At 42.8% G+C, this 12197-nt stretch overlaps 1 protein-coding gene across 1 annotated transcript; it reads right to left on the bottom strand.

The window, feature by feature from the left end:
* Nucleotides 1–5179: 5179 nt before the first annotated feature.
* Nucleotides 5180–11874, bottom strand: rgra (retinal G protein coupled receptor a). The gene is given in 8 exon segments (XM_034608447.1): nucleotides 5180–7206; nucleotides 7417–7530; nucleotides 9198–9315; nucleotides 9412–9434; nucleotides 9436–9566; nucleotides 10198–10319; nucleotides 10848–11004; nucleotides 11397–11874. Coding segments are annotated over 8 exon segments (888 nt in total). The 5' UTR covers nucleotides 11476–11874; the 3' UTR covers nucleotides 5180–7062.
* Between the last annotated feature and the right edge of the window lie 323 nt (nucleotides 11875–12197).

Below are 12197 nucleotides of genomic sequence, written 5' to 3'. Positions count from 1 at the left end.
TAGAGGGACGGACGTGTTTTTAAACTCAAACTCCCCCTATTATGACTCTATCAAAGTTCACATGCTTTGCATTCCAGCTGTAATCTACTGTGGTTTGAGATTCCTTCATTAAACCCAACAATATCACTGTGGCACAACACTTAGATACAAGTCTTGCATTTACATTTTTCATCAGTACAAGTGAACAAATGCCAACAGTGCAGTCAATGTGAACAGACGGAGGTTTTCTGAGGAGGGAAAGGAAGGAAAGTTCGAAGGAATGCAGGAAAGGAAGGAAGAGGAGAGGGGAAAAGTACAAAGCACAGAACTTGTGGAGGAGAGTGGAATTTAGCTCATGCATCATCAGTGATATTTCACGCTTTAAAATCACTTGAAACGAAATATGAAGAACACCAGGAATGCCATAAGAGACATTAAGAGGGGAAAAAGGGAAAGAAGGATGGAAAGAAAAAATGAAAGAGAGAAGGAAAGTCTTAAAAGAATAACATGGCTTCTTTTTTCCAAAGGGCGTCTGAAAAGTTAACATTTTGGACATGAAAGAATTTCAGGCATGTTAAGAATGAAAAAATCCGACAAAAGTCTGCACACTGCACAGATGACTCAGAGACTCTGAGTGCACAGATGACTCCCTGCAAATTGAGATTATCTGATGTTCTGATCTGATTTGTCTGACATCACAAAGAAGAACAAACGTTTTATTGATAAATTCTTCACTCGGGTCGTTTGATCTAAGATAAAGAAAAGATGGATGTCATCACCCTGAAGGACATTTGGACACACACAGTATCTGCTCGAATTTGCCTTGCCTATACACATGCACACATAGCACGTTGTCAACCAACACATTGCACACGGCCCATTATGTGGCCTTACCTGTACAAGTGAGTAGTCAAAAATGAAATATTTAGCCATTACTAGCCTGCTACCATGCTAAACTGATCCAGTGATTATGGTAAACGTTGCACCCGCTAAAGCATGCAAGCTGAATTAGCATGTTAGCTTTGTCATTGTGAGCGTGCCCCTACGCTGACATTAACATTTTGATAAAAAAACGTAGTAGAGCTGCAGCATGACCGGGTCTCAGTGTTACCCAGCAGCGATACAGTATTTCAGAAGTTTAGACTGTATAGGCTACACCATTCAAGGGCAGGGCATTTACATCTTTTAATGAGTGCTGTGTGAATTCTGCATTTAAATAAAATAAGACATTTTGATTGATGGCTAAATCCCTAAAACTGAATGGATTAAAAACATTGTGTCCATGTGTGAAATTCGATTATTCAATCAAAGCGTAGTGTAGCTGACTGAGTATTAGTAATTGACTTGCAGGATTGCATGTGCATGTGCCGTCCCTGCACAAACCATGTGTCAAGATGTGTCACCTTTAGGTTCAGTGAATCAGCACCTTCGAAATGTCGTGATCCAAGTTTTGGAAAATGAAACACATTGAATTCCATATGTGTTTATATGCAACATATTCAATGCTATGAAATGCTATGAAATGATGATCATCACAGTGACATTCACTGCTCAGTACAAGATGATCTGCCTTGATTTCTCTCTCTCTCTGTGTGTGTGTGTGTGTGTGTGTGTGTGTGTGTGTGTGTGTGTGTGTGTGTGTGTGTGTGTGTGTGTGTGTGTGTGTGTGTGTGTGTAAGTCAGGGTGTGAACAGTGTGAAGCGGTCACAATACTGTCCACCCTATACTGATAAAAATGAGCGGTTTAATCAATTAAAACAGAGCAGTGACGCACAGCTCCACTTTAATCCAGATTACACAGAAACATTAATCCTGTAAAAATACAGTTTCTTTAAAAATATGTGCTTTTTTTCCTCATAGGGGGTGTGTTAGGTTTGCATTGGATTTTTGTCTCAAGATTGAACGTGTGTAAAATATTGTGACATGTCCATTAGTTATTGTGCAAAAAAACAGTGTGATCTCTGGGGGTCAATGAATTGATTGGAAAAGCAGCTGGGTGCAGCATGAAAGCTGATTGTCCTGTGGCTGCTCAACAAGAGTGTGTGCGTTGGTGTGTGTGTGTGTGTGTGTGTGTGTGTGTGTGTGTGTGTGTGTGTGTGTGTGTGTGTGTGTGTGTGTATTCTTATGGCGTTGGTGGGGTTACATAATCGGCTTCACATCTGACAGTGAAGATCACTGATGAAGCAGAGGAAAGTGTGGTGGACCTGAGGCAGAACACTGACATGTCACCTCCATTTTGTGCTCAGCTGAGTGTGAGGTCGATCACGAGGCGCTGAAATCACCACCTGATTCTGCCAAGGAGGGAAGTGTAGGAAGTGACACTAATTTGTCAAAGTTCTATGCTCATGCAGGTCGGGCAGACTGTTCACTACACCCTTCAGCAGAGGGGGTTCTGTAAACAAGAAGGATTTAGACTAAGGCTGCTCGGGGGGAAAAGGGCACGGCTGCAACATGTTTTTCATTATCTGTGACTTTGGGCCTTTGCGGTACATGTTTTAAAATGCACCATAAATGTTTTAGCTCCAAGTAACAGAGAGTTGTGACCTCATAATAAAGACAGTTAACATTACAGAGAGAAACAGGAATTCCTTTTAAGCCATGAACAAAAAGATGCAAAATAATAATAATAATGCATCAAATTAGTTTTCATAAGCCTGAGCTGCAGCACAGTCTCACAGAGCTATGAGCACGGCTGCAGATTCTTAGTCTTGTATCATAGATGGACAAAATGAAGACTCTCCAGTTTCCAACAAATTTATTGGGAATTGTGTGTTTAACAAGCATAATTGCCCCAGTCTGCAGCGAGGCTATGTTTTCTTCTACTTTTATTAGTTAGGAGGGTTACGCATAATTTACTCAACGAATTTCAGGGAAATGTTGTGCAGGGGTGGAGCATGACCCAAGAAAGAACAAATTAAATGTTTGTGTGGTTTCAAATCAGGAGGCCGTTCCAGTAAATCTATTTGACTTTCTTTAACATTTTTTTTTAATGGATTTTGGAAGAAATCAGCCATGTTTAGGTGCTAGTGTGTGCAATAAAATTCTGGATCTAGTGAAATTAAAAGTGGTTTCATAAGGGGACTGTTGGGCCTTGGCAGACATATGAAGTCTAATGAGTGCCATTCTAGCTCATATACTGTGTGTGTTTGATGAACTGGGTGAGAACACATCATTTGTGCCCATTTACACATTTTCAAATCTCCAATCTTGCCTCTTTGTCAAGACAAAATAAACCTGGTGCATCACGATCACAACGAAACCTTGTTTATGTTTAGTGTTACATCCTCATCATTGAATCCACCGACTGCAGACTTGATAGGGCAGGGAGCACACATACAAAAACCACGTGATCTGTTGCTTGTAGTTGATTTGGGATGACAGTGTATTATGTGTCTCTATAGAGTTGTATTGCTTAGAGAAATGCTGATACATAAAACTTTCTTTCTCTCTGGAACTGTCCTGACTCTTTGATTCTTTCGTTCTCCAGCACTCGTGCTCATGTTGCTGTGTAATCCTCTCAAAAAGCCCATATGAAAACTTGATTGGGTGACCAGACATAATCCTCTGTGAACCCTTAAGTACCTGAATATGTTTGATTGTAGGAGAGCGAAAGCTGATGAAAAAAATTAATAATAAAAATAACTGTGGTCACTGACCTAAATCTTTGGCCAATTTGTCTAAGCAATTAATTAGATAATTAGTAAATAGGATACGAATAAACTCCATGAACATAGAAAACAAACCTACCACAAACCAACCAACCCACCCACCAGCCAACCAACCCACCAGCTAACCAACCCACCCACCAGCTAACCAACCCACCCACCCGCCAACCAACACACCCACCCACCAGCCAACCAACACACCCACCCACCCACCAGCCCACCAACCCACCCGCCCACCAACCAACCAACCAACCCACGACAAACCCACCAACCAACCAACGCACCAACACACCCACCCACCCACGCACCCAACCCACGCACCCAACCCACCCACCCAACCCACCCACCAACCAACCCACCAACCAACCCGGTGGGTTAGGGAGAGAGGTCAGAGTATCTCTTCCCACCAGCTGACAGCTCCACATGTCCATTCATCCATATGTCTGGGGACTCTCACACTCACGTCATGAGGGTTCTTGTGGAAGTTTTATATTTATTATGAAAAATGATAATCTCTTAAAGACTCATCCATGTAATCCAAATTAATCTTTTTACAAATACATGACATCTGAAAGTTTACTCCACCATGATTGAATTAGCTGGAGTAAATAAGAACAATGCTGACGACTGGCTGGGTTTGCCCTCTGCTCGTGTGTCATTACCACATAATTATGCAACAAGCCGCTCCGCTGACAGACTGTCAACAATTAATCTGCTTAATACCCACAACTGGGGGCTTCTACTGTAAATGCTGCAACCTCAGGGTGTTATCTTCCTCTCACTGGTTGAACGTCTACTTCTCTTGATTGCACTGATACGTATACTGTATGTGGTGGAGGAAATAGTGAGATGTTCAAATAAATGCACTTAATATAAAGAGAGGCTCATTTTAGAATAACACATATGCATTCTAATCAATTTACACATCACTTTAATGTCACAACTGGTTAACAGGGGTCAATTTTATTAAATGCTTTGAATCCTGCTAGGCAGCCTAATATATAATAATAATGCATTTAAAATTGATTATTTTATTATATACCTTGAATAAATAACCTGAATCAGCGAAGAAACTATTAAATTATAAAAGATAAAAATAAAGAAACTATAAATCTTATAGAGTAAAATTATATAGTAGGAAAAAAAATACATGTTATATTATATTATACACACACTATTTTCAAACTGTAATGGAAAATACCACTGATCAATGTCTTACCACTGTGATGAATGTCTTACTACTGTTTTGACTGTTTTCTGTGCACTTAGCGGATGCAACCTCAAAGTTCATTCCCTTACTTACGTAATTCCACCTCCTGTTGACCTTCATCTGTGCAACTGGGTGCTGGGGTTGATCCCTCTTTCTGTAGAAGTATTGCCAGCCGTTTTCCTGTCTGCTTACTGTTTTGTTTCCTGTTTTATCACAATGTATAAAAACCTTTCTTTTTAACTATCCGTGGTTGCACTCTGAAGCTTTGTTGCTGACTGTGTAACCCTCTGCAGAGCTTACAATTAAAACTCAAAGACAACTCCGGTCTGAGAAACTCTTTATTTCACATCTCAAGATAAATTTTCCACCACAAACTCCGCAACAATTAAATGGAAATACAAGGTTTCAGAGTTTACAGGATTTCACTGGGACTGATACATATACAAAATCTATATGCAACTACATGGTGATTGTACAGAATGGTATAATTGTCATCTGGTCCCTCAACATCTGGAGTCCAGATGTTCACCACTTACTAATCTTAAGATTTCTAAGAACTTCACATGTGCACATGGGAGAGTCGGGGTGTGAACAGGGCAGTGATTATGCTGATGAGGATTTTACATTGTGATGCCATATATCACATACATGCAACGTGTTGTAGATACTGAATCTGTCGAAATCTGTGTCCACTTTCTTTTTTGGATCAATGGCTCTTGTGATGACGTTATTGAATTTAGAAACACGCTGCACTGTGACCCCCGAGTCCGATCATGTGTTGGATGTCGATAACATTCCTCATTATCCTTTGCTTCACTCAATCAAATGCGACAGTAGAACGAAGCGCACAGTGGACTCTTTTGGTTTTTGAAACCTACGGTAAGAATATTGATTATATGATAACCAGCATGTAACTGTGCATTGTTTAATGCTGTGGTCAGACAATACATCTCAAAGAAATGTCAAAGTAATGCCTCGTTTCTTATAGTACATAAAATCACACGTAGAGAAGTATAGTTGTATTATTCAATGATGATCAAGAGTTAATAGGTGAATTTAATTTAATCTAAGGCTGAATGGTAAATCTTGATCTTAATTTAAACAGGAATCTTTTCTATGTAAAGACCAGGAGTTAAATCTGACTCCTCTTGAACGTCACACACACTTCTGTCTTCATTTCATATGTAAATCTGGAGGTGAGAAGTACGTCCAGTTAATCTATGGGCAGCGACTAATCTCTAACTCATCGTGGGGGCTGTGTAGTGAAGAATGTTGCTCTTGTTTGGTGGATTAGTGCCGTTCTCCTCTGGATCCAGTGATCGCTCGCTGCTTCACAGAGCTTTTCGGCACATTATTGGCATGCACACACTTTCACATTTCACTGCCAGGCGTCATAAAACAAGGATAAACGCTGTATTGAGACATCAGGTCATAAATCGGTGATATTAGTCGTCTGTTGGGACTTTTTTAAGATTCATATCATTTCGTTTAGGGCCTTCCCTTCTCGACTAGGATACAAACAGGCAACGTTTGAGAGTAGCTGTTTTGAATGATTTTAAAGGATGAATGACAAAGCTCAGATGGCTGCCTCTTGGCAATATAAGTGTTGTTTGGTGGGCTAGTTATTTATATCATAGTTCAGCTAAAAGAAAAGTCGAGCTGCATTTATGTTCCTTAAAACTGTCAATAGCAATATTTGCTTTACTCTTCACATGGGGATCATCACTACCTTCTTCATAGGACTGTTTGTATTTTTGGTCAGCCACCATGGATAGTGTCTGTTTACAATAAGCATTTTGTTAGGATGAATTCAAAATGAAAGTCATCCCCTACTCGGCAAAGGAATTGCATTAAATCTGACACTGACTACAACAAAAATCACGTGTTTGTTTACAGAAGCAGCCACGTCCAAAGTATTTGACTGTGAGGTGCAGTAAACCACACACAGCAGGAACTGTTTGTCTATTTAAAGTAGTTTAAAAAAGAATATGCTAATTAATTTTTTGTTCACAATCTCCTTCACGAAAAATCACAACGCAGAAACATAAACAATAGGAACATTTGGGACAGATGTGTGCAGGTGGGGGGGGGGGGGGCAATGGCCACCATTGTTCAACACACGACACGTTCACGTACACACTCACAGAGACATCGAGGTACCTGCGAGAAACCACCAGGACAGAAAGTGTGCGATATTGCATGCTCAGTTTATTTGGACTTGTTCTCAATTTGAGGCACTTCAATCTTTTCCCCGGTGAGGAACTGCCAGATGCCTCCTCTGTAGTTCTCATTTCCCAAAGCGTACAGGAAGACATTGAAGGTCGGGGACGTCTTGGCGAGGATAGGTGCCATCTGCAGGGACGGGAGCAAGAAACACACGGATGTTAGCATTTAAAAGGCATTGCAGAAGGGTCAAAAATTCTCAAATGTTAATTCTGCATGTAGAGACTGGAAATGTATGCACATCCAACATGCAACAGTGAGCAGCTGATGGTGTGTGAGCTGCATTTCAAACTATATACAGTAATATGTGTGTGCTCATGTATGTCATGTTTTCCTTACCATCCTGAGCTTCGGGGAGACCAGGGAGGCGTTCTCCACAGCGGCGTAGAAAGCCAGGAGGCCATAGGGGCCCCAGCAGAACAGCATGGTCTTAAGAGGAGTGTTGGGGTTGAACTGCAGCAGGGGATAGAGAGAGAGGTAGAGCGGGAGGGATTAACGGGGGAAAGGAATGAAAAGTGGAGAAAAGAGAGAGGGCGCGGGAGAGAGGATCAGAACAAAAATGATTAGTTACCGATCAACCATAAAGAGCGAAGGAGACAAAAAAATGCCTTGTGCCTCGGTTTCTTTTTTTTTATACTTGGGGGCGAATCACACGCCAGGGATAAAGTCTGGGATAAAAACAATATCTGTGTTAAGATAATTTGAGGCTCAGTGAGAAAACAGCAGGCAGAGTAAAGAGGCAGGTTGTAATCCAGGGGTCAGAGTAGACATTATTCTGAGCTTGAGCGTACGCATGCAAAGCAAAGTTTAACCCTTTAATGTCCAGTTCACTCCACATAAAAGGCTTTAAGGTTGGGGGGAAAAAAATATTATTCCGCATGTCTTACATTTAAATTTGATGCAAACACTGATTACATTTTCAAGCGGGGAAACAAAGGAATACACATTAGACTCCTGCCACTTTTATTGCTTTCTTTGTGTTGGTTTAGTGGGTTTTTATGAAAGGGACAAAAACTCTGGGAGAATCGGGTGGTCCGGAAAGCAAAAGGAACCATAAGTCACTGGCATGTTGATTCCGAATTGTTGCTGCTAATTTACTTTTTCTAAATTAGTTACATGAATGGCTTGGACAATGTAACAAATCACCCCTCTGGGATTAATAAAGTCTGAATCACAGACATTTAATGGCTGCACCTTCAGTCATATGGACATATTCTACATGTCTCGTGCATTATCTTACACACATTTCACCCTGATGTATTTGGCATCTTGAGGAACTGCAGGAGCTCCTCTACAGTTTAAAATAAAGCCCTGAAGGTGAGGAGGAAAATGGTCAGAGTGGGCTTGCACTGATAGGCCCAGCAGGAGTCCTGAAAATGACAGGCAGGTGTTAATTTGAGGATAGAGGAACATCGGACCGAACCTCTAACCCCGTCTCTGCAGCGTTTTTTTGTGACATAGTCTGCACGTTATGTGCTTGACATTGGGGCAATGAGGCCTTAAGTCATTCTATAATTGCCTTGTTGTGGTGGTGCGCTCGGTGTCTCTCCTCCGGAGCCTTTTCATTTGGAATGAAAGCGTCGCTGGCCGACTCAGATAACTGTGAGTAATGGCCTTACGCAATGTAAAGTGAGGCAACCTGATTCAGCCCCCTGAGGAACTCCTCTACTGAATTCTCTATTCACAGATACATTGTTCTTTTCACTGCAGACCAGCTACTGTCCGCATTCCCCGGCCGAAGCACGGGGTCTTCCCCCTGAGGCAATGACCTATATACGGTGTGTAACAGCCACCACGCCCCCCATTCACTGTTTTTGTTGCGCTGAATAAGGACCACGTTGAGGGAGTTGTGCTCACGCGAGGAAGGGATGAAAAGCGCTCACAGTGTTTACATGAGCTGCATCGTGTTTCTAAGGATTTGCGCATTCGATTTAACTTCTCTGTTAGTTTCAGCTGCTAGTTTCTTGGATTTCAGAATGATTTCTGAATTCCTCTGCATCATGCATGCAATCAAATTTGGGTTTGGAGTATCTGAAGCAAAACCCCAGACAACCGTCCTCTGTGTTGGCGTGAAAACAGAAAACTTGACTGTAATATTTTTGGACTTCTCTAACACTTACCTTGGGGTTCCAGTCTTCTTGAATTTCTGTGCAATGGATTGGTAAGAGGACATGACAAACAAACACCTGGATGGCCATGTTGAAGATGCTCATGGGGATCAAGTAGGACACGTAGTTTCTGTGGAGGGAGAAATACATGGAAAAGGTGTCAGAAAAAAATGCTTATTGAAGATACAGAGAAATCTGTATTTATCTTGATGCATGGATACATTACCTGTCTCCTTTGGTGTAGTCCAGGGGTGCAGCAGGTCCTGAGGGGCTCGTAGTCGTACTCTCCCCAGCCAATGAGGGGCATGGCGGACCAGAAGGCGGTGAAGAGCCAGATGAACACAGTCAGAGTGATGGCGCTGCTCCACTGCAGCTTTGTCCCTAGAAAGCACAGAGTCAAATCATTCCTCATCAATAATTTAAACACCTCCAGCGAAACATGGCTACATGCTTGACATACTTCTCTTATTTTTGTAAAGGTCTCCAGCACCACTGTTGAGTCATAACAGGGCTAATGATTAATCATGTGATCCCAGTGGGTCTGCTGTAACGTGCTGAACTCTGCTAATCAGTGTGAAAGAATGTGAGAACGGCTCAGGTGTTGAATCACTTCCCTTCCCCTTGTATCCTGTTACCAAGGATGGCCAAAAATAAAATAACAGTGGGGCTGATTTGGAAAAGAATTAATTAAAAGTTAAATGAAAAGGTTTTTTTATACACAATAATGTCTCCTAGGGAACTGTCTCTTCAATGTATTTCAGCGCTTTTAGATTTTTGCCGCGGGGGCCGTTCCAGAGACAACAGGGCGCATGATGACCAGCTGACCTCTTCAGAGCCGTAAGAGGTCTCAGATCAGGGGGGGGACAAAGGACAAAACCCTGTTCAGTATGCGTAGACGTGTGTGTGTGTGTGTTTGTGTGTTTGTGTGTGTGAGAGTGACACTGAGGAGGGACAGTGGGATGATGCGTTTGCTTTTGTCGTCATTCAGGGACTGGGGAAGGTGTTGACTTACTGGTGCAGTACTGGTGGTATCTGTCCCAGGCGATGGCGGCGATGAAGTGGATACTGGCGAGAGCTGTCACGAAACCCTGGAAACCGTGAGTCTGGCATCCATCAGAGCCGTATGGCCAATACCTGGAGATAAAGACATGAGTGAGTGGGTGTGTGTTAAAACAAGAGTATTTAGCCACCAACAGAGAATGGGGAATAATTGGTCCCTAGCAGGGTGTGGCCGAAAGAGATTGTTATCTTGACCAAACATGCCAAGAAAACCTTCAAGCTGAGGCATTTTAGACCCTAGATATATATTTTTTTTAAATAACAAAGGCAGTGTATATACTGCATATACATACACACACATATGTGTATATAGCCTATATATATAATCCCTGGACTCATGAACAGTGAGAGCAGCAGCTGTGATCTGATAACAGCTTGAAACCCCCCTGCTTCTGCACATCAGGCTCCAGCAGTGGACTGACCCTCCCACCCTCCCCCATTACTCCACCATCTATCGATTACATATGGCTCCATAGGCTTTGATTATTCGCCTCCAGCACTGTTTTAACCAGGCTGTTATTATTCCCTCACAGAATTGTGTGTTTGTCCAGATCAGAGCTTGATATTTTCCTCATGAAAGCAGCGGCCGGTTGCATCACTCACCTCAGGAAGCTGGAGAAAGCGGCGATGGTGGCGTTGATGCAGATGCCCATGTCAGCCATGGCCAAGCTGAACACGAGGAAATTGCTGGGGGTCCTCAGCTCCCTGACTTTGAGGAAAGCAGCGATGGTCACCGCGTTCAGGAAGAAGCCCAGCAGACCTTTTGGCGAAGAGCAGGAGAAAACCAAAACAATTTAAAAAAAAAAACATGAATGGAAATCAGTGCGCACCACGCCGGCGACGCATGCGGCACCGTGACATTTCCGAACCAGAGGCACCACATCATAGTGTTTTCAAACATCGCAGTGTTTTTCTCTGTTTGCGCACAACAACAACACGACGTGGATGTGTGAGCGTAAAGCTGCACATCCTCTCCTCCCGCTGCGAGCTGCCGGAGCCCAGGTGGCGTCAGGTCCTGTCACGGGTTAACATCGTATTTGGCTGAAATCCAGCGTAAAAACGCGCACACACACACCACACACACACACACACACACACACACACACACACACACACACAACACACAACACACACACACACACACACACTCACCCTCCACCAGCAGGCAGGAGCCCAGGGAGAACACATCGAAGTCGGAGAAGCCATCCGGCAGCGGGTACGACGACACCATCCTGAATCCGAGTCCACTCAACAAAGTGCAGCTGTCAAATACTTTTCACTCGTGCGCGTCCGCTGGTTTACGATGTGCTTCGACGAGAAGAGAGGAGAGTCCCGCTTTTTAAAGGCGCATTTCACGTGAAAAGCATGCACTCCATTATGTAAAGCCCCCCTCTCTCTGCGTCGCCCCAATCCGTGCAGGAATGTCTTAATGAACATAACCGCACAAACAGTAACCCTTAATGCGCATTTGTCCGCAACCGTAAAGCCCTCAATTAGTTTGAGCCCCTGCACAACAAAGCCTTTGTGTCTGCGTCCCCCCGGTGACGAGGATGCGGGCTGCGCCGGTATCGAGCGGCCAGACGACACGTTGGTTGGACGAAGGCTCCGTCTCGCTTTAAGGAGACACAACAGGTGTCTCCTCCCCACACACACACAGACACACACACATACACACACACACACACACACACCACACACACACACACACACACACACACACACACACACACACACACAGATAGAATGCAATATATTATAATTTTTCATTGTGCAACGAAATAGGCTGTGTATCTCCAAAACGTTATAATATAGGCTATAGACAGTAATTAGATTATATATATATATATATATATTAATATATATTACTTTGATAAAGCAGTGCACGAGGATAAAGTATTGCACAGTAAAACAGGTAAACGGTGAAATTGTCAGTTGAGGACATTCTTTAAGTAG

This window comes from Hippoglossus hippoglossus, chromosome 15, assembly GCF_009819705.1.
Source record: "Hippoglossus hippoglossus isolate fHipHip1 chromosome 15, fHipHip1.pri, whole genome shotgun sequence".
NCBI classification, from domain to species: Eukaryota; Metazoa; Chordata; class Actinopteri; order Pleuronectiformes; family Pleuronectidae; genus Hippoglossus; species Hippoglossus hippoglossus.
The sequence above is the reverse complement of the archived record's forward strand: the minus strand, read 5'-3'. Positions and strand labels throughout refer to the sequence as shown.